We start from the raw sequence: 25830 nt of genomic DNA on the forward strand, positions 1-25830 counted from the left end.
GAGTTCCAAAAGCTCAATACTTCTATGACATTACATATTTTTCAAGTTATAGTGTAGTGGTAGTGGCTGACATCCCTTCAAATGCATTGTTTGAGAATAACTGTATAAAGACCTACATGTATTGGGAAAGGAGATATGAAATGGTCAAGGACTCACCAGCTTCTTCTCCTTCTCAGTGGGCAGTGATGACCACTCGCACTTGACCTCCTTGTGATTATGCAGCTGAACGGTCACCACCTTGCACTGGCCACACTGGACATCTCCAAACTCCAGACAGTCTGTGGAGATCTCCATGTCAGGCATGGTTACACACGCACGCAGACGAAGGAACACACACGGTCCATTGATAATCTGGAAATAAAACACAATCAAGGTAATTTGCAATGCCTGAATGAGGTTAAACCAGCTTTAAGTAAAATTGAAAGTTAAAGGCTATTTAATAAAGCTTTTTGCAAAATATACAATCTTTACTACAACTTACTACAACAACAAAAGACCGTAAAATGGAAAACTATGTTGGTCTCTTCTTTATTTTCAATCCATTTGAAATTAAAGAAATATATATACTATTTTAACATTCTTTTCTTAGTGTGAAGTACATAATTTGTCACATATTAGAAGAGATAAATGGAAAGAGTGTCATGATTTGTTGAAATCAAGGAAAATCTTTGGGATTAGATTTTTGCACTTCATAACCCAACCAATGAGTAAAGTGCTGTGTAACTTTATAAAGAGCTTTATAAAATACTTCCCTGGACTAACAATTATCTGAAGTAAGATATTCTTCAAAGATGATTGGAAATAAATTTCGTAGCTTTCCTCGTCAAAGTCCTAACACTCTACAGGAATATTTCATTGTACAGTGTGCTTGAAAAAAAAATTGAAACAGAGGGATTATTGATGCTTTATCATTATAACTCAATCACAATCATATTCTAATGCTACTTACATTAATAGGTATCAAGGCTTCCACATCTCCTAGTCCTAGGTTAGATCCAAGGGGGTCAAAACTGACCCTAAAGTCCACCGTCTCATGGTCCGGGAACCCGGGGAGGTGACGCACCCGGTCCAGTTCCACATTGAACCCGGTTCCAGCCAGGGAGACCCGTCGGCGGAGAACGAGACAGGGAAGTAGCCGGTGTTGGTGGCACGGATGATGTGTGTTCGCACGGTACCAAGGACGACATAGCCAAAGTCAAGCATGTAGTCTGGCAGGCGGGCCCTATAATACAGCAATAAGTCAAATGATAAACAACCTAAAATAGTATTCATTTTCTCTGTATCGATCACAAGTGACTTTCATTTTCACTGCATATCCTGTTGAATTTTGTTTGTTTCATGATAAATACAAGCAAGTTGTGCTTTTATTGTGACGTCACTGCTCCGCATAGATCCTGAGAGATAATGTACATGTAGGTTGGAAACAATGTACTCATTACCATAATCAATAACCTCATTTGAACATGACTGTTTTCCTGAGATATCACTTATAGTTCTACTGATAAATCCTTATTTTTCCATGGGCTTGGGATTCATTGTTCAGTTAAATATTTCTTTAATTTCAATTCTCACTCATGGTACATGCTATTTACATATGGGAAAAATTTGTCACCCCTTAAGTAAAAGCATGTCTCAATTGATGGTGCCAGAGTATGAAATGCACAAATTTAGAAGCATGAATGTGCATTGAACCGCTTGCCCTTTCAGTTGAAATGATTCCAATCTGACACTTACTTTGCCTTGACATTCTTCTTACTCCTTGATGTCATGACGCTAGCCATCAAGGCTCCTGGGGTGGCTAGAGCTGTTGCTGACCGGTCAGTGTCTAGAACCACATTCTGCTGCTGGTACTCGATGGCAAACTCCTTGACGAGCAGTCTCTCAACCTCCAGTTGGAATTCCAGCTCAGATGGGAACTCATTCTAAAATGGGTTGTAAATAGAATAGTACATATTGTTATGAAATTGATTGTTTTGCTTAATGGGGCAGTATTACAAATTAAAATAATCATTAAAAAAAAAATTTGCATAACAAAATAAGAACCACAACATTGGCACAAATTTCATACTTGTAAGGAACTTTTTCACCAATCTCTATAAATTAACATAGGAAGAAATTTACATACTGATAACAAAACATATTGCCAATATTTAAGAACAAACCTTTTTTTGTATTTCAGTAATTTGATACCATATCTTGGTGGAGACTGATGAAAAATATCCACAACCCAATTTAATAGTAGACGAATTGATGTGGAATTTGGCGTGTGTGTGTGTGTTTTTGGTTTTTTTTCATGATCTACAGATATATGATCATGATAAATCCTGAAATTTGAAAATTTGCTAAAAAAGAAAATCAGATGACTTACCTGAAGAGACATGATACTCTTGGCATCCTCCTGGGAAGGATCCCTTGGGGTGGGGGAAGGGATGGGGGATCCAGACCCTCCAGGACATGGGAGGGGTTTCTTCCTGACATCCCGTCCCAGGTTCTCCTTAGCCTCCTTCATGAGGGAGCAGTAGAGCCCCTCTTCATCGGGAAAGCGAGGGAGGTCGAGGGAGACACGTGGGAACACACCCTCTCCACACAAGTTGATGGCTCTAGTCAGGCTCAAAGTGGGCCACTTGGATCTGAGTATTTGAAGAAACAAACCATTCATGCTTTAGACAATCAAACTGTACATATGAATTGCAGACAACCGGACATAATTTCAGAAATTGTCATCGATAACTATATTTTCTAAAGTATACTACAGAATTTGATGTAACAAGAACAGAACTTTATGAAACCTGTGTGGGCCAAGACGAGATCTTATATTTATAGAAGGTGTGAATGGTGTTGACGATTTTAAAATTTTGTTTGTTTAAAGGGGAATCCAGCCTTGGCCATAAAATGGTGTGTTGGGAAGGAGAAAAATAAATTAAACAGAATGGTGAAAGTTCGAAAGAAATCAGACAAGCAATAAGAAAGTTATTGCTATTTTAAAATTGAGATCACTAATACTATGTAGATTTCAAATTGGCAACTGTGTAAGTAAATTATGACAAGGGGCAAGGACAACTTTCCCATAGGCCATGTACTTTATTATCAGGGATTTGTGACTTTCTCCTAAGTACCCATCCCCCTGGGGCAGTAATCTAAATATAACCCAGGTAGTATATTGTTGAATGTCCTCATGAAAGAAAAATACAATTTGAAATAAAACTTTTGGGGAAAATGACATTTTAGCCATAATATGTATTGAAGTACATGGAAGAGTAGTCCTTGCCTTACATCACTATGACATCACATAAGCGGCCAATTTGAAGTCTCCATAGGTATAGTGATTACCAATATTTACAACTTTAAATAATTCATAACTTTCTTGTTATTTGTCCAATATTGTTCAAACTTTCACCTATCAACTTGTCTGATTTTTGTTTTTCTTATAAAACCAAGTTTTTATTTGGGTCGGATTCCCCTTTAATTGGGTGTAACCGAGTTCACTTGAAATCTATATTAAAGATAAGCTCATTTACATTGCCAATATTTTACAGTCCCATTACCTACAAATTCATTTTGTAGACGAGGACAGAGCTTACACTGTACCATGGATATTCCTGCTAGGCCCAACTTCCATTTCTGCTTCACAGAAATATTGGATTTAAATTTAGAACAAGTGTTTAAGAGTACATAGTTCTTACGGACATAAGGAAAAACCCTTTGATTTTATCAAAGCCCCATAGAATATATACTTTTTTTTAATAGTTTCTGGGCTCTATAGAATTACTCTTAGTAGTATTATCATTATTAAGAATCATCATGTCTTTACCTCAAAGCTCTTGTGGAACTTTTCTGGGTATCCTGGCAGGAACTTGACCAGTAGCTTATGCTCGCTGAAGGCCTCTACATGGCCAGTGTGAGGTACCATGACGGGAACCCCTGGTAGAGGTCTGCTGCTGGTGGATGGGTCCATGTTCAAAGCCCTGAAGTCAAACTCCACCTTGCCAGTATTCCTCAGGGTAATCTCGGCCATGCAGACATGGTCGTACATCTAGTGATCAAACACAAGAATGGTGATTAATTCTTCCTCACTGATTTTTGTATTCATTCATCAATTATAATTATCATAAATAAGTGCTGACTAGCATATACAAATTGATGCATACAAAATAATTAAATGAGTAATCACATAAAATTAATTCTCTTTTTCCATGTTATCAACACAACTGTCTACCTACCTGTCTGCCATAATCAATATTCTTGAGATCAAACTCATACTGGACAATGGATGCCTCCCCCTGGAGATCAAGCTCGTAGCATGGTCCACCCTCGACATTGCAGAGAGCTTTGGCTTCTGATCCTATCTCTGCATGACCGTAGAAGGTGAAGGTCACTGTGTCAGATTCGCCAGGAAGCAGGGTGCCGTAGAGGGGTAGGATATCAAACACCTGGAGAAGAGTAGAATTTTGACATTTCAATGGGTTCTAAATCAGGACAAGGCTACTGGGAGACCTTATGGGAGGTCAAGAAATACATGGATGGATAGAGTAAAAGAAGATGCCAAATTCTCCAATATAGACCGCATGGATCCCATAGACAGAAAAGTTTGGTGGCAGCCGACAAGAAGTGAATGCCTAATGCCACAAAATGCTAATGATGAAGATGATTTAAACAGCAGAAATAGTGTAGTTTGGTGTTTTATCAATTTGAGAGTCGGGTATGAAGCACAAGCCCTATTAAGAATTTACTCGACTATTACTATCTCCTGCCCCTGTAATTTTCGTCGGTTTCAATGCATCCCATCCATTTTGTAAATAAGTTCTTGCTCAGGTTTATTGCATCATGTTTGAATAAGAATTACATTTGCAAATTCATTTTAATTTATTTCATTAAAATATACAAAATGAAGACATTATACAACATAAACTATTAAATAAACTACATACGGTTGACATTATTCACCTTATCAGCTTCGAGAAAATGCCCATGAAAACAATTGCTTGTATAATTGCCACACCAAGAAAAAGAAGTAGGTAGAAATTAAGGCTAGAGTAATAATAAATAATGATAAATCTATTAACATGATGAAATATGTCCTTAAAATATGTCCTGCGAAAATACAAATTCCTCTTGACAAACCTCTTCAATGCCAACAGCAGTTGGCTCTGTGATAGCCTGGATATATTGGAGCTTGTTGAGTCTCTGTCTTGCTGCTGTACCTGGTCTGAGGGCTGTAAGAGGACTAGGAACTCTGGCTGGCTCTACCTCATCCTCTACCACAGGAGGATCACGATCACTCAAGGGCTGCAAGGTCAAATATAAGATAGTGATGTGGATCCCTGTTATTTGATAAACCATTTCATCTCAAAACCACAACATGTCATCACCAGTCATTAGTAAATCTAGACATTAAGCCATGGCCGGTCATGTGCTTGCAAGCAAGAAATTATATCATTAGGATCCACTTTGTCACTTTTTGATAACCCATTCTCAATATGTATCATTAAGACCCTTCCTCCAAAGAGAAAAGGAAAGATGGCCACCAACCTGATCAACTGTAGCAATCTCATCATCTTGCTTAGCCTTGTCGTCGCTTCCGGTCTTGATACTGGACTTACTCATTGCCTTGCTGCCTCCACTCTTTGCCGTTGACTTACGAGGGCTTTTCTTGGTGGCCGTTGACTTCTTGTCCTTCTTGCTCTCCTTCTCCGATGCCACATCAGCGAGGCTGGAGGACTTGAGGGTCGCCTTGTCGATGTCGTCACCGGGAGGCTTGGGAGAGATGATCTGGAGCTTCTCAATGACATTGTCTGGAGGAGTTGGGTCATCAGCATCCTGTCAATACAATCATGCAGAGGTTTGGAGTAAATCTTGGGGTCCATATTAAATTCAATATGTAAGTCAGAATGAATCAGTATTTTACTCAATAATTTCTGGAGGCATATAGGGCCTGTTTTCATAAAGAGTTACAACTATGTTAACTTTGCCATTGTGGCAACTACCAGGGGCGGTATTCTGAAAGCTCAATTAGCGGTCAATTAGCGGTCAATTAGCATTTTGGTATTCTGAAAAGTCACTTAAGTGCCCCTTTCCTTATTTGGCAGGGTTGCGTTGCGCGCACTTGCAATAGTACGCGTTATGACTGCGTGAAGACTTAATTGAGTAGTTACGAGACTTTTGGTATTCTGAAAAGTCTCATAGCGCTCAATTAGCGGACTTTCCAGTGGGGAAAGATAAGTGTGATAAGAGGTCCATTAAGTCTCATCATATCTTGCTAAATGTGGCTTTCATTTCGTATGAATATCATCAAATCGGTTTAATACTAGGAGGAAGGAAGAGAATAAAGGAGAGAGGTAAAAAGGGAATAGAATAAAGGGTAAAAAGGGGTTGTATAAAAACAAGTAAAAGAAGAAAGTATAGAAACAAGTAAAAGAAGAAATATAGCCTAGGGACTATATTTGGTAATGAATAAATTAGAAAAGGGGAGGAAAGGAGACAGAAATATTTGTGTACTTACATGACTTATGAGGGAAAATATGACTATTTTTTCTACATTTTCTTTTATTATTAGCATCATGAACTATTTTGTTTTTTTACACTGTTTTTGACAATAATGAAATTGCCAAATCACGGTAGATGCAGCAATGTGCAGGGATGAATTAAACCTTGTTTCTGACATTGAAAAAATAAGCATAGCCCCCTTTAGTATTTAAACAAATGTAGAATAAAATACAAAAGAAAAAAATAGTGAGTGATGCCATCGTTTTCCCCACCTATAAAAACCTATAAATGTCATAACGTTTGCACATAAAATTTCAATAAAATTTCGGCTTTTTTAAAATTATGCTTGTTTGATTTTTAAAATATCATATGTTTATTCAAATTTTGTTGGAGAAGATTTCTCATATAAATGAAAGTAGTTTTTAAAATAAGTAGGAATTAAATTAAAGAAGAACCCCCCCCCCCACTATCATGGCCCGAGACAGAGGCAAATAAAATATTGTAAAAAAAAAAAGAAAAAGAAAGAAAGCTACGAATGGATTCAAATAGGGGGTTGTGAAAATCAGAACGCGTTCGAAAAAAAAAGAGAAAAGCACAAAGGTAAAATAAATGAGAGAGAAAGTGAAAAGACAACAGTTAATTTCAACAATATAACGAACCTCTAATCTCCGATGCAAATGCTTAAGCATTATTTTTCAGCAAAAAAAATCTTTGTATCAAGATCGAGGTGCAGTGCACCTGCAGCAGCCGGGCGCTGCGCTGCAAGGCAGCAAAGTGAAGAGACACTGCGCGCTAGGAGAAAATTTTACGTTGTAAGAGCGCATTTGATTGGCTAATTGGGCTCAGTTGGGGAGTGGCCTAAAGGGACTTAATTGAGCGCTAATAGAGTTTTCAGAATACGAATTTGGAGGTACATTAGCGCTCCATTAAATGGGTAACTTAAAAGGATATTTAAGTGGAAACTTACGAGACTTTTCAGAATACCCCCCCCCAGGGTGGTAAGGCACAGACCTTCAGCATCATTCACATTCAATAGCATTTCATCTTACCTTCATCTCATCCATCTTTTCCTCTCCACTCTCTGCTCCTCCTTCACCTTTCTCTTGATCTTTCTGTTCTTCCTCCTTTAGCTGATCATCATCTCCTGTTAGAGGTTCTTCAAAGGCCACATGGGTCTCTGCTGTTTGTGATATATATATTTTATGAATAATTGATTACAAGTAGACTACAAAAATACATTGATCAAGTTTGAAAATACAGAACATGTTTACAAGGCAACTGATCATGAAAATGTGTACTTATTTTCTTCATAAAATGTGTATTTATTTTTCTCTACTATCCTTTAACCATTCTAATGTAGAAATGCGGTATATAAATGCCAGTATGAATGTAATATAATGTACATGTATGTATAGAATTATAAATACTGATAAGATAACATTAATTTAACCTATAAAGTATGAGGAATATTGTTAAAATATGAATGTACTTAAGCCTGGCACACCCCTTTAAATTTTGGGATTGCATTCAGTTGAAAACATGTACTTCGTGTATGCAGACAATTGCAGTCGACAAAACAAAATAAACTGAGCTAATACAAGCTGAATAAGCAGATAAACACAGATGCCTTGCGTTCTAGCTCGGTAATACTCCACTTACACAGTCAGGCTCTACAACATAATACACTGAATTCTTCAATGCCAATATCACAGATATAGATGATATAGATATATATAGTGCAATGTATATAAACTTACAGAATGATTAATCATTCAGAATTGTGTAAAATATATATAAAAGTCCAGTTAATCTAATTTGATAAGTTTGTTAAACTATAAAACTGACTCAAGAGTCATAATATGCATAAAGGGGGGAGCCCTCATAGTAGCTTAATATCTATCTCAAGGATTTAATTCCACTCTTTTTAATGCATTTACAATGTTGGATTAGTTTGGTTCAAAAACATAACAAATATGGATACAAAATTCATTGATAAATGGCACAGACTTTTCATTACAGGTGCAATTGCATTCAAACTTGTGCATATCAAAAAAGGGTTAACAAAAAAAAACTGTTATTAAAAATGTATAAAAATTGGATTATACATATGAGGGACCTCTACATTGAAAACCTCAATCACATACAAACATGTTTACATTAATTAACAAAAACTGTGGAATCATTAATTAATAAGTAGTAGGCTCAACACTGCTGCAACCTAGCAGGGTTGTTACCAGCCAATTTTTAAGTACCAGCTAAGTTTAACTGGCTGGGGTCAAGGGGCAACGACCTGGCAGAAGCGTCATATATACAGGGGTGTGAGAGTTCAGATTTTTATCTGATTTCAGATTTTTTTGTTTTGATTTTCAGCTTAATTTCAGCTTATTTTTGGCTTTCCTCTGTGCAAAAAGTACGAGAGGTCTTTCTTTTTCAGACTTTTTCAACACTCTTCAGTCTTTTTTCAAATTTTTTTTTGTGACCACTCACACCCCTGTATATAATAGCATCCTGTTATAAAAGAACACATTCATTATTGAACGCTTTCTCAATAAATGCGCTGAATAATAATCAATGCTCAAAATCTACATAAGCCATGGTTTCAAAACTCAGATTCAAAACCACCTCTGTAAAGTTGGACCTTCATTACATTATCATTACTGATAAATCAATAAATATTAAATAATTATACTCAAATACTTAATACATAAGCAGTGGCAGCATATCATGTAATTTCCATGCCTGGTAGCTTACATACGTGCTCATATTATAGAACAGAGTTCCGTCATCAGATATGTTAGATTAGTGGTGATTGAATAAGCAATTATGATAAAATCAGGATGAATTATGATGAGGTTAGGTGGGATATAAAGACTAGTGGCAGAATAAGGGCATCAATCCATTTTCATGTAGGTTAGACAAATAAGATGCTAAAATGTCAAAATTTCAGGAAAAGGACTAGGCCTTATCAACAGAGCTTACATTAAGCCAAGGCCATGGCCTTCAATGCTTGATTGGCTGGCCTAGGTGCCATCTCACAGGCTTTGGAGATTTTCTTGCCCTTTATTCCCATTTGTGCTGAAATACAGCAATGTGCACTAAAGAAAAGTAGTCTTTGATGCCAAAACTTAGTAATTTGTTATCATATAACATCAGCCAAATGTTTAAAGTATATCTTGGATGAAAACAAATAAATGTTTCTATTGAAAACATTTGGCATGGTGATGGAAGAATAGAGGAGGGATGATGAAAACCAATATAGTGGGTTGGGTAATATCAGTGGGGGGTGGAGAGTGATGTACACTGATTGAAAAGAAAGGGGAGTTATATCCCTCTAAGGATTGATGCCCAATTTAAATCTGTTTAAAAAAACCTCACCTTCACTTTCATCGTCTGATTCAGAGTCTTGCATAGAGAAAAAAGTTGAGAAAGTACAAGTGCGTGCAAATAAATTAATCTACTTTTAGATCCTAAAACCAAATCATTTCTGATATCACTAATTATATTAGCAAAGTGAAAGAGAAAATGCTTGGGCAAGCATTCTTTAATTTGTTCTTACTTGCTCAAAAGAAGTAAATAGGATTAATCAGTATTGTCAATACCAAAATGACAACAAATAAACAACACTTTATTATGTTTATCACATTTTGTCTGAGATTGCGTCAAGTGTCATTTTACCAAAACTACAAGGTTAAAAAGGCGATAAGGGATAAATTACTATAGCACCTACTGAAATGCTAACTCTATACAAATCTATAATTAATAATGCATGACTAAATCGATCTAACAAAATTTCAACATTTTTTTCTAAGTATGTGTTGTGAAAGTGGTGATCAAATCTATTGAAGCACAGGTGCTTAATGTGTACAATGCAGCAATAGTTTACAGAATTCTTTTAACTCATGAAAATATCAAATGTGGTGAAAGGGTGATATTTGGATAGTTCTTTGCTGAGAGTGACCACCATATTGAAAAAGCCTTGAAAAACCATTTACCATATTCTGAGAAAGTTAAACAGGGAGATAAAAGAATGATATTTTAGTCAAAATATGTTGAAAATGCATGCAGAAATGGAAAGAATGAATTAGCAGCATGCAAAATTAATCACCTCCTCAACAACAACAAAAATCAAATATTAGAATTCCTTTATGCATCCACAAGCACTCTATATCAAAACAATAGCATTACATGTAAATGCCCCACACAACATTTTCATCAGATCACTCTCAGTTCTTTCATGATGATTAAAAATGTAATGAAATTGACAAAATTCCACTGCTCAGTGGAATGCTAGCTTAGTTTTTTATTTTGCAACTAAAAGTAGTAAAACATTAAAATAATACATTTTCTTATCATGTTATTGTTGTGTACACACACTGCACGTACCTAAGAAAACATGACAAGGTAAATATCACCATCAACCACAAGGGAACCGACTTACGATTAATTAAGTTTTCAGAGCAGCGTACCATAATTTTACTTTAGTCTTTACCATGGATTACAATGATTTTACTAATTTATTTTACTCTGGATTACCATGGTTTCACAATGATTTTTACTATGGTTTACCATGATTTTACTATTGTTTTACTATGGTTCATGGTGCTTCTACTTTGGTTTTAACCACGCTCCCTAATTCTAACACTAATTTGGTCAAAAAATCAATGGATCATCATGGTTTCCAAACTATTTCTCACAAGGATTCATAATATATATCTTCCGTGGGAGAATGGTATCTTACCTTCAACAGGCTCAACTTGTGGCTCAGGGACAGGAAGAGGGTAAAGCATGATGGGTGTTTCTGGTTCCAGGAAGGACCAACGATAGTTGACGGCCATGGGGCTGTTGTTGGTGATGTTGACGTATCGGGTGACCTCGGTGTCATTCAGGATGCAGCCAAAGTTGACCTGCATCTTCTCAAAGGTCAGGTTTGGGAAGAAGACCTCGCCACGGAGACTGACATAGTCCTGAAGAGGACAGAATAGATGAATGATTTAAGTGCAGAAACATTAATTGATATACCTTGATGGTTCAGAAGTATAGACATTCAGCAAAACATAACTTAGAATATTTTATACAAAATGGTAAATATAAATTCCAACATTAAAGAAGATCTACTCTTTTCAATGTATTACTGCAATACACAAAAGCAAATCTTTTAACAGGTATGAGCGGTGACAAGGGTGTCTTGGCAACCCCCACTTCATTTTTTCAAGTCAATAAGAAAGTCACATTCTAACTTTCATTATATAAATTCCATTTATATAAAATGGAAAAAAAAACCTGACATATGCATCCTAGATATTTTCATTGCTCGCTTTCCATAGTTGGGATTGAACAGATTAATCACAACCCTTTGTAAGAAAGTGCCCTGGCAAACTCTACTTACAGTGTGTGGATGTTCTAGGTAGGTGACAGTCAGTAGTTTCTCAGCTATACGGCTATGAGAATCATTCTGATAGGCAGGGTCAAACTGAATAGTCATCAGCTTACTCTCACCAACCTCTAGAGGTACCTCCTATCAAACAAATATTTACAATTACATATTTAGTCACACTTTCATTGATTTATCTATTAAATTATTTATACATTTCTGCACTTGTTGATTTCATACATATAGCAAGATGATTTGCCCCACATACATTTATACAAGTGGAATGCCTCTGGCCGTCTCACCTGCATCACGCGGTTCAATATAGCAGCAGTGCTGACTTTGAATACTACTCTAACTCGCACAAGATGTTCAGTGATACATGGTTACTCTTATGTCCACTTTTTATGAACTAGACCAATAAACTTACAGAGATATGATGGTTATTCAACAAAAAACCCCAACATGGCCAAAGCTCATTGACCTTACATGACCTTTGACCTTGATCATGTGACCTGAAACTCGAACAGGATGTTCAGTGATACTTGATTACTCTTATATACAAGTTTCATGAATCAGATCCATAAACTTTCAAAGTTATGATGGTAATTCAACAGATACACCCAATTCGGCCAAAGTTCATTGACCTTTGACCTTGGTCATGTGACCTGAAATGCACACAGGATGTTCAGTGATACTTGATTACTCTAATGTCCAAGTTTAATGAACTAGACCAATAAACTTTCAAAGTTATGATGGTAATTCAACAGATACTCCGATTCGGCCAAAGTTCATTGACCCTAAATGACCTTTGACCTTAATCATGAGACCTGAAACTTGCACAAAATTTTCAGTGATGCTTGATTACTATTATGTGCAAGTTTCATGAATCAGATCCATAAACTTTCAAAGTTATGATGGGAATTCAACAGATATCCCCAATTCGGCCAAAGTTCATTGACCCTAAATGACCTTTGACCTTGGTCATGTGATGTGAAACTCATGCAGAATGTTTAGTGATACTTGATTAACCTTATGTCCAAGTTTCATGAACTAGGTCCATATATTTTCTAAGTTATGATGACATTTCAAAAACTTAACCTCAGGTTAAGATTTCGATGTTGATTCCTCCAACATGGTCTAAGTTCATTGACCCTAAATGACCTTTGACCTTGGTCATGTGACATGAAACTCTAATAGGATGTTCAGTAATACTTGATTGACCTTATGGCCAAGTTTTATTAACTAGGTCCATATACTTTCTAAGTTATGACGTCATTTCAAAAACTTAACCTCAGGTTAAGATTTGATGTTGACGCCGCCGCCGCCGTCGGAAAAGCGGCGCCTATAGTCTCACTTTGCTTCGCAGGTGAGACAAAAAACTCTTTGAAACTTGAATAGGAATGCTCCCAAGGAATAAAGAAAATGCATACATTGTGTGAGGGCATGCCAGGAAACGATGATGAGGCTAATAATATGTATTAAAAGCACTGACTATATTATTATTATTAACATAATCACACATTTCAAAATTGAAACAAATTAAAATCAAAGGTTTGATTTACTAGTAATTTTATTTTGCATGTCATACTTGTTAGAGTTCTGCTTTGAAAAGTAAATGGACTAAGCACCCCCTTTCCACATTTTCCATTCTAGTATCATGCATCATATTTTACATGTATATTTTTGTTGATCCTGTTTGTTTTTCTTTGTCATTATTTTCAGTGCAATGTGGTAAACAATCTTGAAACTTGAAATTTGACTTATCACTGACTTACCAGACTAGAGAAGGTTTCAGTCCCATTTTCAATGAGTTGGAATGGTTCCTCCAGATTGACGGTGGTATGCAGAGGAAGTGATGACACATTGGTCATTGTCAATTCATTGTACTGCATGGTTAGCACATCATCAGGATGCTAAGGAATAAAAATAATGATTGCAATAGTAAGGCACATTACTCAAAATCAGAGTCGTGTCTTTTTGTAGTAATCCCGCACCTCTTTCTATAACAGGGCCATTACCAATGCAGTGATTTAGTTTTTATTTACCATACATGATTGGGAATTTAATTGAAGAATGCATTACCTTATCAACCCTGAAGGAGACTTGCTTGGAGGAGAACTCTAAGACAGGACTGATGAAGGTGATGTTGATGTCCGTCTTCATAATCTTTTCCTTCCCACTGGTTCTACCGATGATAGCATGACATAACATCCTCTCCTTCACTGTCTTTGGCCTGAAATAAGAAAAGAAATGATTTGGATTTAGATTTTAATCATTTTCCGATCACAAAATACAATTAAAGTAACAATAAATAATCAAATATCCCAAAATACAAGGTCAATAATACTACTAAACTCTTAATAATGATAATAATGATAATACATAAAAATTAGAAGATATGATAAACAGAGGCGAACTACGGTGACTTTGGCTAATAAGTAATAAAATTTTAAAAAGGGGTTTGCCAAGAAAAAGCCTTGGTTGTATGAGAGGAAAGCATCTGTGACTTAATTTCAATATGTATAAGCAATTTACAAAACTAGTATACAATAAGACTGAAGATGCAATATACAAAATATCAAAAGTTACAAATAAGCGACACATATTAAAAGAAAATTATAATTATATTAATAATACACTGTTGAAACTAATTGGAGGAATTTGATCCCTGTTTTCTACAAAAATGTTAAAAGTAAAATTATTGATAGCAAATAGAAAGCAAAATTAGTCCCAAGAATCAGCTTCTCTTTAAGTCTGGTGCTCTGCTAATGTAAACATTGGACCATTTGTAATGAAGATGGTTTTAGCAAAAAACAAAGATATACATGTAGTGTAGTAACCATAGAAACCTTCAGAAGTTACAAGGATCAACATCACTATCTTATAAAACATATAATACACATCATTACGCTGAGGAATTAGAATAATTATCCACACTTGTTACCATTGAGACAGATCACACACCCTCAGTTTTACCCCTAGTATGTTAGAACTATTCCAAAGGTACCTCATAAAGGATATTCTTACTAATGTCCTTGATGATATGTATTAACAGTGCACTTTTTCATGATGTGCTGTAAAAGAACCAAAGGGAATGTTGCGATTTTAAGAATGTTATGTAATAAGTTTAGCCCTAAACGTATATCTTGTCAAGCAAAGGTGAATATAACTTACTCTGAGCTTTCTCCTTCAAGGTGAACCTCGATACTCTCTCCAGCCTCCAGTTCAAACCTTGATGGCGTCAGACTGAACACTGGCCTTGGGGGTGGAGCAGGAGGGGGCATTTTCTATAAAAGGCAAGAAGAAAAGGGACAAAATTAAAAGGCAATCCAAACTTTCAAAATTCATATCATTTATGGTGAAAAGCATTTAAAGGACAGGATGACTACATGAGCAATTAAAAAGAAGTTTTCAATGCTCAGCAGTTATACTTGTTTGTTAACCGAGGTCCCATACATATGAGCAAACATGAACAGTTTTTTGGGTGGTACTGGCACTGTATCATAAAGCATAGTGATTGATCTCTAGACTGATTTCTAAAACTGATTGCATTGATCATAGTATAAGATTAATCATTAAAAAGAAAAGATGCAAGGGGGCTGTTTCTCAGAGATATAACCGTGACAGTAAATCATGCTTTAGCAGCAATACCCATGTTTTTTTAACACACACTCTTTACTGAAATATGTAATAGTGTCCATTCCTTCAGCTGATTCTGAGGCAAGTCATACACCAAGTCATACACCACACATAAAATTGTAATTTACAAGTGACTTTCAATCATTGTGAACTATACCTCAATCATGGACCTGGTAAAAAGAATTACATGTAAACCCAACTTAAAGAATTAAATGCAAATTCATGCTAGAAAGGGTTCCAATCAAATGCAACTTGAAATTCAACCAATCAAAAGTGCACAAATGGGCATAAGCATGCCAAACTAACAACAGCATCATCATTGGCACAAGCACGTCCAGACAAGGAGTTGGGTGTCCACAGGTTCTTTACACATAACCGTTCACCCCTCCCGAGCTAGCTTCAAATGTTCCAAGATATACAGACCTGATACTTGACGTCAAGAGGGTTGTACTCTGGTTCTCGGCTCTTGATCTTGATTGGAGCAAAGCCCTCTGTGGTCCAAAAGAGCTGCTGATGACGTCGTCCCTTGTTGGTCAACTTGAAGGTCCTGGTACTAGGCTTGCTACTGCTTGGAAAAAAGTCAAGTTCAGAGATGGGAAAGAGGAATAAATGTATTGTTCAAAATGGTTGATATAAAGGCTATGACAAACAACAAATGCTATTCAGTGCCAAATGGCTATTGGAAAATTGTTCAAAAGAGGCTACAAAATTAATAGCAAAAAAGAAAATCAGAGAACATTAACAATCAAACAAAATCAAGAATATTGTAATGTTTTATTACTATTTCAAACTCAAATATTCATCCTACTATCATACTTCGGAAGAATTCTTTGGACTGAAAAGGGATTCTAATCTCTTACCTGAAATGATGACCAAGTTCAATGTTGGGGGTCATTGGTGGTTCTGCAACTATGGTGGTTCCATGGCCGTAGGCTTGGACCTTGACAGACCTAGTCTGGCTGTCCTTGAAATCAATGGCTAGTTTGTCCTGGAACCTGTAAAAACATGCACAGAATTCGACAAAGTTGGTACTTACTAGAATTTGTAATAGTTTTTACATCAACCTAATTCTGTTTGGTGTACTTTTATTTGATTACATGAAAATAGATTTTTACTAGAAGAATGGTGACGTCTTTCTAACAGTCACAATCTTTATTTAATCAATGAAGAAATAAGCTTGGTTTTTTTTCCTGTGCTCATATATGAATATTGTGAAGGTACGGTACATAAAACAAGTTTTCCATTAATAAGCTTTAATACTAAGACATATGCTGTTTTTCCATGAGTTTTGATAAATTGGTAACAAATTTCCCCTACCTGATGCAATCATCCAGATTGACCGTCAGCTTGACAGCCACAGTATCCTCAGGCGGTATCACGCCCTCGCTTGGTTCAACCTTCCACAAGGTGTTTGGACGAACCTGAACAGATAGAAAGCAAACAAACCCAAATACTAACACTGATACCATGCATGTAATTTGGTGTGTGTGGCAACTTCATTAACATTTTACTGTGATGCATTTACATAGAAGACATGATAATAATAATAATCCGCTTTTAAATAGCGCTTAATCCATCGGAACGACGTGTCTAAGCGCTTTACAGTTATATTATTACCCCGGTCATCGGATTCAATCAGTCATTCCCGCACACAATGTGTGCACATCCTCCACTCCCTGGGGAGTATTCAGTCAGTTGCCTGTGAGGCGCACACAGTACAGACAGTTACTATTAAAATCCTACAAGTAAAATACAAAAAAAAATCACTTTAATGACTCACAATGCTTGTTGCAAACTTAAGACTGTACTTACCATACGTGCTGAGAAAGGGGCAGGTATGAGAGACTCATTGGATAAGGTCACGACCCTTGAGATGTCTTTCAGGACCTGAGTTTGACCCCAGTCTATCTCAGCTGGGGTCACATGGACCACTGGCCCCTCCCCTATGCACTTCAACACCACTTGCTGCATGGGAACAAAGAAAAATGGCCATGTTAGATTTTCAATCAATATTTTTTTTTCTTATTTAGGGAACTGTAATTTACAGAGGTGATTTTACCCGATTGCTAAGAAAGCACAAAAGCTTGTGAGCAAGTAACCAGTGGACTGTTGGCTTAAGGTCCTCTCCAAGGGACCTGGTAATGAGGATACATGCCTTACCAGAGGGGCACTAGCACATCAAGTGGGAATAGAACCCAGCACACTGGAATCTGAAACCACTGATCTATAAGTCTTCCACTGGTTGCAAAGTTATGTTCAATAATTTTTTTGTGCAGCTTAGTAACGGTATAACATATTATTTTATCTGAAAGGCACTCCAATTAGACGCCCCTTTTTGAAGAACTCTGCTGCATGCAAAGTCACCAAGCCATCATTGTATTATAGAACAGTTCTAAATACATTGATGGTTGAAAAATAAATAAAGTTTAATCGGATATACCTATAAACATTTTCTTGCAGACTCTGACTTTCCATCACTTGAAAGGCAAAATGTAAACTTCCATTATACAACAATCTAAAACAATGTAAAAATATACATATTCATGTATATCAGGGTTGGCTAAAATTTTTAGCTTGCTGGCTGATGCTAACAACATATCGACATACATACTACCATCCCCATGCACACAAACACACACAAAAAGGGGAAAGGATAGAAAATGGACTTCATATCATTGTAAATTTACTTTTCCTATCTTCATCAAATATCCTTGAATATTCAAACAAATCAAGAATGAACTCACAATGCTGGCAAAATCTTTTCCAGAAAATACAAAAGAATAAACAAAGACATAGGACTCACCAGGGGTGGTTCCATGCTACCAAAGATGCTGAACTCTGCATATGTTTCTAGTTCCTCCAGCCCTTGAGGGGTGATGACTAGGGGTACCCTACGGGTAGTGTGAGGGGGTAAGATCCCTGTCGGTTCCGGGCTGCTGAACAGCATGGGTGTCATATCATCCACTTCCTTTTGGGGAGGCAGTAATGAACAATAAATGGTATGTCATATGCAAGGAAATATATATGTCTCTCAAGGCTGGGTCAAATCAAATTTTAGTTTACCTGGCCACCTACTACTATCAGTGACATGTTTCATTATATTTTGAGCAAGTAAACATAGAGGATATGAGCCACTACCCAGGTGCATGGCTACAACAGAGAAGAAGGGGGGAGGGTTCAAAATCTAAGTCATGTATCCAAGATGAATATATTGTTCATTATATATTCATTATATCGTCAGCGGTTTCACGAAGTATGGCTTTTACACAAAAGACATAATCATTTTTAAAAGCCTATCTTTTTGAAAAAACACATTCTTTAAAACAATATATGGAATTCTGAAATTAAGCAATAATTCATTCAAACAACATTTAAACTTACTTGAGGAATGAGGTCATATTTTGCTGGAAGGTCTGTATCGTTGCAGAGCCGAGCGCTGAGTTCATATGGGTGGTTCAAGAAGCAGCGGGTGTAGTCTAGGATAGGAGTCACCACCGATATGGAAGGCACAACACATCTGCAGAAAAAAAACAGAAACTTGTTCTCAAACTGACTAACCCCTGATATGAATGAACAGTTTGACTAATTGCTAATTTGAATATTCCTCACAGAATGGCTGCACTCCTTATCTAAAAATAAATACAAAATTAACTACATTTTAGTGACTGACCACTATTGGTTGGTCTCAGTGGAGTTTAGATCAAGCATAAAACTTAATGCTTTCACTATAATTAACATCATAACATATTATACATCATATTATGCATTGCGGTGAATCATATGTAACAATGCTGCTGATGAATGGCGTTTGATGTGTTTTTACCTATCAGAACATCTGAATGACACATTACTGATCACCTTTTGCCATCCATTGCAAGTGGTAATAACGTCTGAACAACAAATTACAGATCGTCTATTGCAATCTATTGTAAATAGGGATAATATGTGAAAGGGACACTACTAAAAGCCTGTTGCCATCCATCACAAGTGATAACATGTGAATTCAATAATTAGTATAAATGTGGGATTCAATTTTAAGATTGTGCAATTTCGCAACAATCATGTGCAAAGGGTTAATAGCACTTTATACAACACAAGTGGTGATAATATCTCAAACTGAAGTGGGAAGCAAGTAGGCAACAAAGAAAAAGTTTGGAAAAAAAATTTGATACTTACTTAGCTGATATAGGAAGAGACAACAACTCCTGTCCTACTCCATCTACATCAACAACAAGGGCAAGGTCATACTTCTTGAGAGAATTGGAAGTCAGCTCAACCTGGTGAAAATAAATGTTTATGGAATTGATATTAATTATACATCACATGATCTCAACTCAACCCTATCAACCTTTAGAAACAGAGAATCATGTCGCATTTAACTACTAATAGATATACCAATTATCTAAACTAGGGAAGAACTAAGTAAAACTCTATTGATACATGTCATCCATCTCCGGTTTCCTATGTGCTTGAGGACTTTGAAGGGCATCGTGAGAAACCTATGTTCATTTCCTAATCAAAGGTTCGTCCAAAAAGTCAAGCATAAGTCCTTTCAATAAACACAAATTTGTAGCTGACTTGCATTCAGTTTGCAGCTCAACTCTCTAGCAATGCCCCATTACGCTATTAAAAAAAAATATTTACCCTTTGGAATTGAAGTTTCTTGCAACAACAATTTAGCAATTGATCAAGATTCACATACCTATTAAATCAAAAAGTAAAGTAAAATCAAACAAACAAGAAATCAATACTCATTCAAGATGAGTGTACTGACCTCAATCTTTACCTCACTCTGAGGTTCAACCATGCCAGAGGATGGGATGATCTGGAATTCCTTTGCAGGAGTACTGAAGTTGGATCTTCCTAGGGTTACCTCACCACTGGTAGCAGACACCACATCACCCTCACCATCCCCAGGGACTCTCAGGCTGAAACTCATGGGCACCAGGGCTGTATTCACCAATGTGGCTACCTCCGTGCTCTTGAAACCTCCAGAAACAAAAAGTTATTTTCAATTATCAATGTTATTGATTGGCATTTCAAAAATGAAAATAGAATTGCAATTTAAGGTACAAACTATGACCATTGAAGCATATAATCAGAAGTCTTTTATCAATTATCCTGCTACAAAGATACTAAGCAATTTTCACACCTGTTATTTTGCATTTCCCTTTGTCTTGTCTATGATGAAATTGGAGCATTAGTGACACAAAGATGCTTTTGAGATACTTGTAGCAAAGACTGACTTATAGAAAGGTGTCCAAAGTATGTATAATGAATTTATTTTGCCTTTCTTTTGTAAAATCATTGTTGAGTAAATAATTGAACTTCAATATCATTAGTCAGATAAACACAAGGAACAGCATAAAAATGTTTTGCCTTTTCCTTTGCTATCTACATAATTCACATTATATATGTTAAATCCAAGTACAAAATATAGACTAAATAATTCATATGACACTTACCATATGAAATGGTACCAAACTTAAGACGTGGGACATCGAAATGGAAGGTAGGTCCTATGACGCAGCCCCTGAAGTTGAGCTTGTGCTGGTAGGGTAACCCTTGCACCTCCCAGTAGAAGTCCTCGCTAAAGTCCCCCAGGTGAGGGGAGGAGAAGGTCACATCGATGGCCTGGAAGGCTCCAGGTTCAAGCACTCCTGAGCTGGGAGAGAAGTTGAAGTAAGGCCCGAAAGTGGAGTCGGAGGGGACTAGCCGGAAAGCAGCATCTATATCTCCACGATTTCCAAGAACCACCTACAACAGCAAACAAAACTCAGTGTGAATATACTAAATCTTTATGTATGTATTGTACCGCAAGCCAAATGCATTTTTGACCACTGGTCATCAGCCATATAAAAAAAAGACATTTGAAGAATACCATAAAGCTGAATATTGCACTGTCAAAACAAGGTTATCTAAATGAAAAGTGGTATGGCAGATATTTCATAACTAGTTCAAAATCGTTTATCAGTAACACAGATTAGAGGGGAATTTTGAATTTTTCAGAAAAAAGTGAAAGATTTACCATTTCATTCATTCTATTTAATATTGCTTCTAAAGTTCCAAGGGTATATTAAAATTTATGATAATAGGTCATTTTATTTCATAAAATAAAAAAGTGTATTACAACTCAACAGTATGATGCCAACATGTTTGTTGCATGATCAGATGCAGATCAAACTGAACTTGAGTATGTAATACCAAGGGGTGTTTCAGACAGCTTTTCATAAAGTTCACATGACTTCATACACAACTGGAGAACGAAAAGCCAAAATGATAGTTCAAAAGTTCCAAACTATTCCACAAACTATAAGTGTATTATTTTAATCAATTCTTTGTCAAGGCAAAAAAAATTGACCCGTAAAAAGAAAATGTTTAACAGTGATCATCATCACTTTATTGATCATTGCTAGTAGAATTTAGAGAAAATTTTTAAAATATCTTTTTTTTTCAAATATGAACGATTCAGGTGCAACTAATGCCATGGATACACACATACTGCTTGCTATATTTCAGATGCTCATAAGATCATGCATAACATCATGAACATTCCTGTGAAGCTGACCCCAGGAACATCCGCCACATCACTCACCTCATATGAATGCTTGGAGTTGATGAAGATGTGGCCCATGTTCATGGTATCATAGGAGAAGAATACTTGGGGTCCAATTCCATCTCCTTTCAATCTCAGTGGAAGTCGGGTTTCCCGACCGACAATGTCACAGTAGGCAATCTGATTATAGGCCTTGGCGACAGAAGGTTTGAAAACTACACTGATCTCACAGGTGGAATTTGGCCAAATGTCACCCTCTTCTGGCATGATAGTGAAAGCATCATCCGAGAACAGCAATTCATCCCCTTGAACAAGCTACAAAGAAATGGGAAAACAAGTCATTTCTATCAGAAGCTCTTCTCTATTAGTTCTTAAAACAGTCTTATCATCTCAAAATTATTCAAGAGAAAACTTTCTTTACTGTCAAAAACATGTTAAATTTGAGATGAAATGCAAATAATTCAACCCACAACTAGTTCAACTCATGAACAATTCATTTAAACAATTAGACTAAACTGTGTTATAACAAGTGAATATTGGACAAAATTGGTACAGCCTAACTATGATTGGGCGAGGACCAAAATGTGTAGAAGACGACTGGTTGTTGACAAACTATGATTAGAACAAATGGAAGGTAGCCAAAGCGGGTGTTAGCTGACCATCTGCAAGTTACCCTATTTTCTTACCGTGCGTCTGTTCTGGAATGTTCGTGTAAGGATAGCCATACGATCCCTCAGTGTTGGATCCATTATACATTCTTGGAGGAACGCATCATGCTCCATTTGCTGCTCGGATTCAATGTGACCAAAAAACCTGTGCAGTACAAAAATAAAATGTAAAAAAAAAACATGCATTACAACAGTGTCAGAATATTTTTTACATCAAATCAGTTTTAGAAGAAACTAAAGCCCCTACATTCACAGACTATACATCCTCTTTCATGACAAAACCCAGCAACAGCTTCCAACTAAAGACTAGCCAGGAAAATATAACTGACAATGATGACGATGATGATAATGAACAAAATAGTACTCAAAATATCTTTGAACACTGACCCTTGTTTCTGCTGCTGCTCCTCCTCTGCCGTCGCACACTGCTTCCACTTGTAGTGCACGATGACATCACTGCGATTTGAGATGGTAACTGTCCTTTGATTGGCCATAGAGATGTAGGTGTTCTCAATACGCAAAGAATTCTTATCAAGTCGCACATTGGCATCGTAGGCGCCACCATAGAGATTCACACAGATGTCTTCACCTGTTATGATACAAGTGTAGATATGCAAATTATTGATCAAGTCACAGGTTTTTTGTTTCTTTGAGAACTGCATTTCTAAAGAAAAATATATTTGTTTTGTTTAATGTCAAACGTTGTCTCGATCCTGTCAATATCAATAACAAGTAACAGCGATTCGCTCAGAAATATTTGTTTTATGTGCTATCAGAAAGTTGCATATTTCTATTATTTTTTTAATCAAAGTAAGATATGTTTATGATGAAAAAAGGAACATAAGAATCAAAGTTAACATTTTCTTTTGTTGAAAAATACAAATTCAATGCACAGATAAATGGCAACATCTTTATATACCTGAGTCAAAGTTAATGACAAGGTCATCGTTGTGATCTCCAACGGTCAAAGGTTGAAAGGTCAATTCTACTTGAAGACTGTCGTTGACTGCCAAAATCCCATTTTCTGGCGAGACCGAGAATGGTCTACAGTGAGAAACATGAAAGAGAAATATTTACAAGCAGTGTTCCAACATTTGCAAACAAATAAAATATGGCACTCAATAAGATTGCTTGCATCTCACAATCAAGTAGTAAAAATTCACGTAAATTGATAAATTGTACTAATTGAGAACTACAACAGTTACAGAATACAGTAATCTCTATAATCATTCCTATGTACACAGATAATATAGCATAAATTTATATGGATATATTAGTATCTATTCAGTTCACTATGGCCCGTATTCGGAAGTCAGGTCTAACTCTGTTCTTAAATTATGGGAAGCCAAAATTGCGAATTTTTTGATTAAGTTGTATGTTTCTTATGTTTACTGTGCTCTTTCCAGATTCAACGATGGTGAAGACAATCATCTATTTATACTTCCTAGACAATAATGAATGATTTGAGAGCCGAATGAGCTGAAATATGATATCTGTACTGTTAGTGATCTATGTAACAACTGGCTGTCCATACTTAAACCACAACTTTATACCAGAGTTTAAGTTAAACCCGACTTCAGAATATGGGCCTATGATTTTACGATGACTAACCCTGAGGCATAGAGTGCAAAGTGGGCATCCTTGTTGCCTATGTTCCTGACCAGTAATGTCTTTGTGCTAGGGTACTTGACAGGACACATAGAGAAGTTGACCTCATCAGGGAAATCCAGCATGGCCCTGGCACCAATGGCCTTCACTGGGACTACAAACTTCTCCCTCTCTGTCATGCAGATCAGTTCATGGATATAATCCTGTTGATAGGTCACAAAAACCATACAGTTACTTGCATGAATATGATATCTTTTACAAGATAGACATGGTTTTACCAAACCAACGGCCATACAAAGAGTAACAAGAAATATAGAACATGTATTCTCTATCCATCCCTAATGTCTATCACTTTCTCTGTATTTTTTTTGTGTTATAAGTAAATTCAAACTATCTTATTCACTTTGGACTGGATGATTACACCATCTGATGCATTTTCCATACATGGTAATGTATATCTATCTATGCGGAATAAGCCTCCAATGGATTAATGGATGATTATTTGAGGTGAAACATTGCGTTGTTGATATTCAAATCTAATAAGTCTTGGAATTTAGAACGGTCTACTATTAGCTTAAAGAATCAAAATCCACTGTAGAAATAGTGTCAAGGCACTTATCTGTATTTTGCCACTCTCCACAATGAGCAGATAGGAATGGTGAGGATTACCAAAGAGACATAATTAATATCTGTCCTTTAATTATGCAAATGGCACAAATGAGATCACTGTCCCCACTGCGTTGAGACGGTGCACATTTAATAAGAAGCTGGAATTCTAATAATCATTGTCAGTTTGAACTGCTGCTTTGTTTCTTCCAGGTTTTCATCCTAATGACTGCTAAATTATCCACCTCTAGTCAAAGGTTAACAGACCTTCAAAGACCACATATTCTTAGTCCAATATAACCGACTGTCTAAATCATTTCATCTGGAGTTATTATTCGGTAGAGAGTAAATTTCAAGTCTGACCCTACATGTAGGTACTTCTCCTTGTGTGATTTGGTTGTCCCACGGCCAACTCAGATGAGCTCATGTTATGTCCTCTGCTGAATTATAAGTCTTGATGAGAAAACTTTTTTTCTTTCATAATAAATTGACCATCTTCCTAGATTAATCCAAATTTACATCAGTTTATTTACATTAGTTGTTTATCTTTACATATTTGCCTTGTATAATACATACTTGATGTTAAATATTTATTTTGATTTTGGAAACAGATTTGTAAAAAGATTCCTATTACGAATAAATCAATTTTGATATAAAGGAACAATAAATTGTTAATCTGCTCACCCTTTTCTCTGACGGAGTGAACTGTATTCTGAAGATTGTTGCCATTCCAGGAGCAACCTTGGTCGTTACATCCGGGGGACTGATGATCTTGAAGTAGGGCGAGTCCGCTTGGTACACTTTGACTAGGCGCGAAACCTATGAAATTTATCAAATGATAGTCAGAAATTTTAAGTAGGGTACGATAAAGGGAGGAATATTTTCAAAGTTATACTGCA

At 36.4% G+C, this 25830-nt stretch overlaps 1 protein-coding gene across 1 annotated transcript in view; it reads right to left on the reverse strand.

Annotated features, from left to right (window-relative positions):
• The window catches only part of LOC121407280 (hydrocephalus-inducing protein homolog), a 90358-nt gene that overhangs the window by 58732 nt on the left and 5796 nt on the right, over positions 1-25830 (reverse strand). The window contains 33 exon segments of the mRNA XM_041598259.1: positions 157-351; positions 950-1107; positions 1110-1222; positions 1735-1922; positions 2369-2599; positions 2601-2630; positions 3812-4033; positions 4221-4430; positions 5122-5286; positions 5530-5817; positions 7533-7663; positions 9859-9885; positions 10476-10481; positions 11222-11447; positions 11870-11998; positions 13630-13767; positions 13937-14087; positions 15029-15141; positions 15917-16058; positions 16354-16488; positions 16811-16914; positions 17306-17458; positions 18297-18461; positions 18875-19010; positions 19670-19770; positions 20268-20482; positions 20959-21250; positions 22089-22364; positions 22736-22862; positions 23105-23306; positions 23637-23761; positions 24329-24528; positions 25616-25750. Coding sequence (XP_041454193.1) covers positions 157-351; positions 950-1107; positions 1110-1222; positions 1735-1922; positions 2369-2599; positions 2601-2630; positions 3812-4033; positions 4221-4430; positions 5122-5286; positions 5530-5817; positions 7533-7663; positions 9859-9885; positions 10476-10481; positions 11222-11447; positions 11870-11998; positions 13630-13767; positions 13937-14087; positions 15029-15141; positions 15917-16058; positions 16354-16488; positions 16811-16914; positions 17306-17458; positions 18297-18461; positions 18875-19010; positions 19670-19770; positions 20268-20482; positions 20959-21250; positions 22089-22364; positions 22736-22862; positions 23105-23306; positions 23637-23761; positions 24329-24528; positions 25616-25750 — 5229 coding nt within the window.

The sequence above is a fragment of the Lytechinus variegatus genome, chromosome 2 (genome assembly GCF_018143015.1).
Source record: "Lytechinus variegatus isolate NC3 chromosome 2, Lvar_3.0, whole genome shotgun sequence".
Lineage (NCBI taxonomy): Eukaryota > Metazoa > Echinodermata > Echinoidea > Temnopleuroida > Toxopneustidae > Lytechinus > Lytechinus variegatus.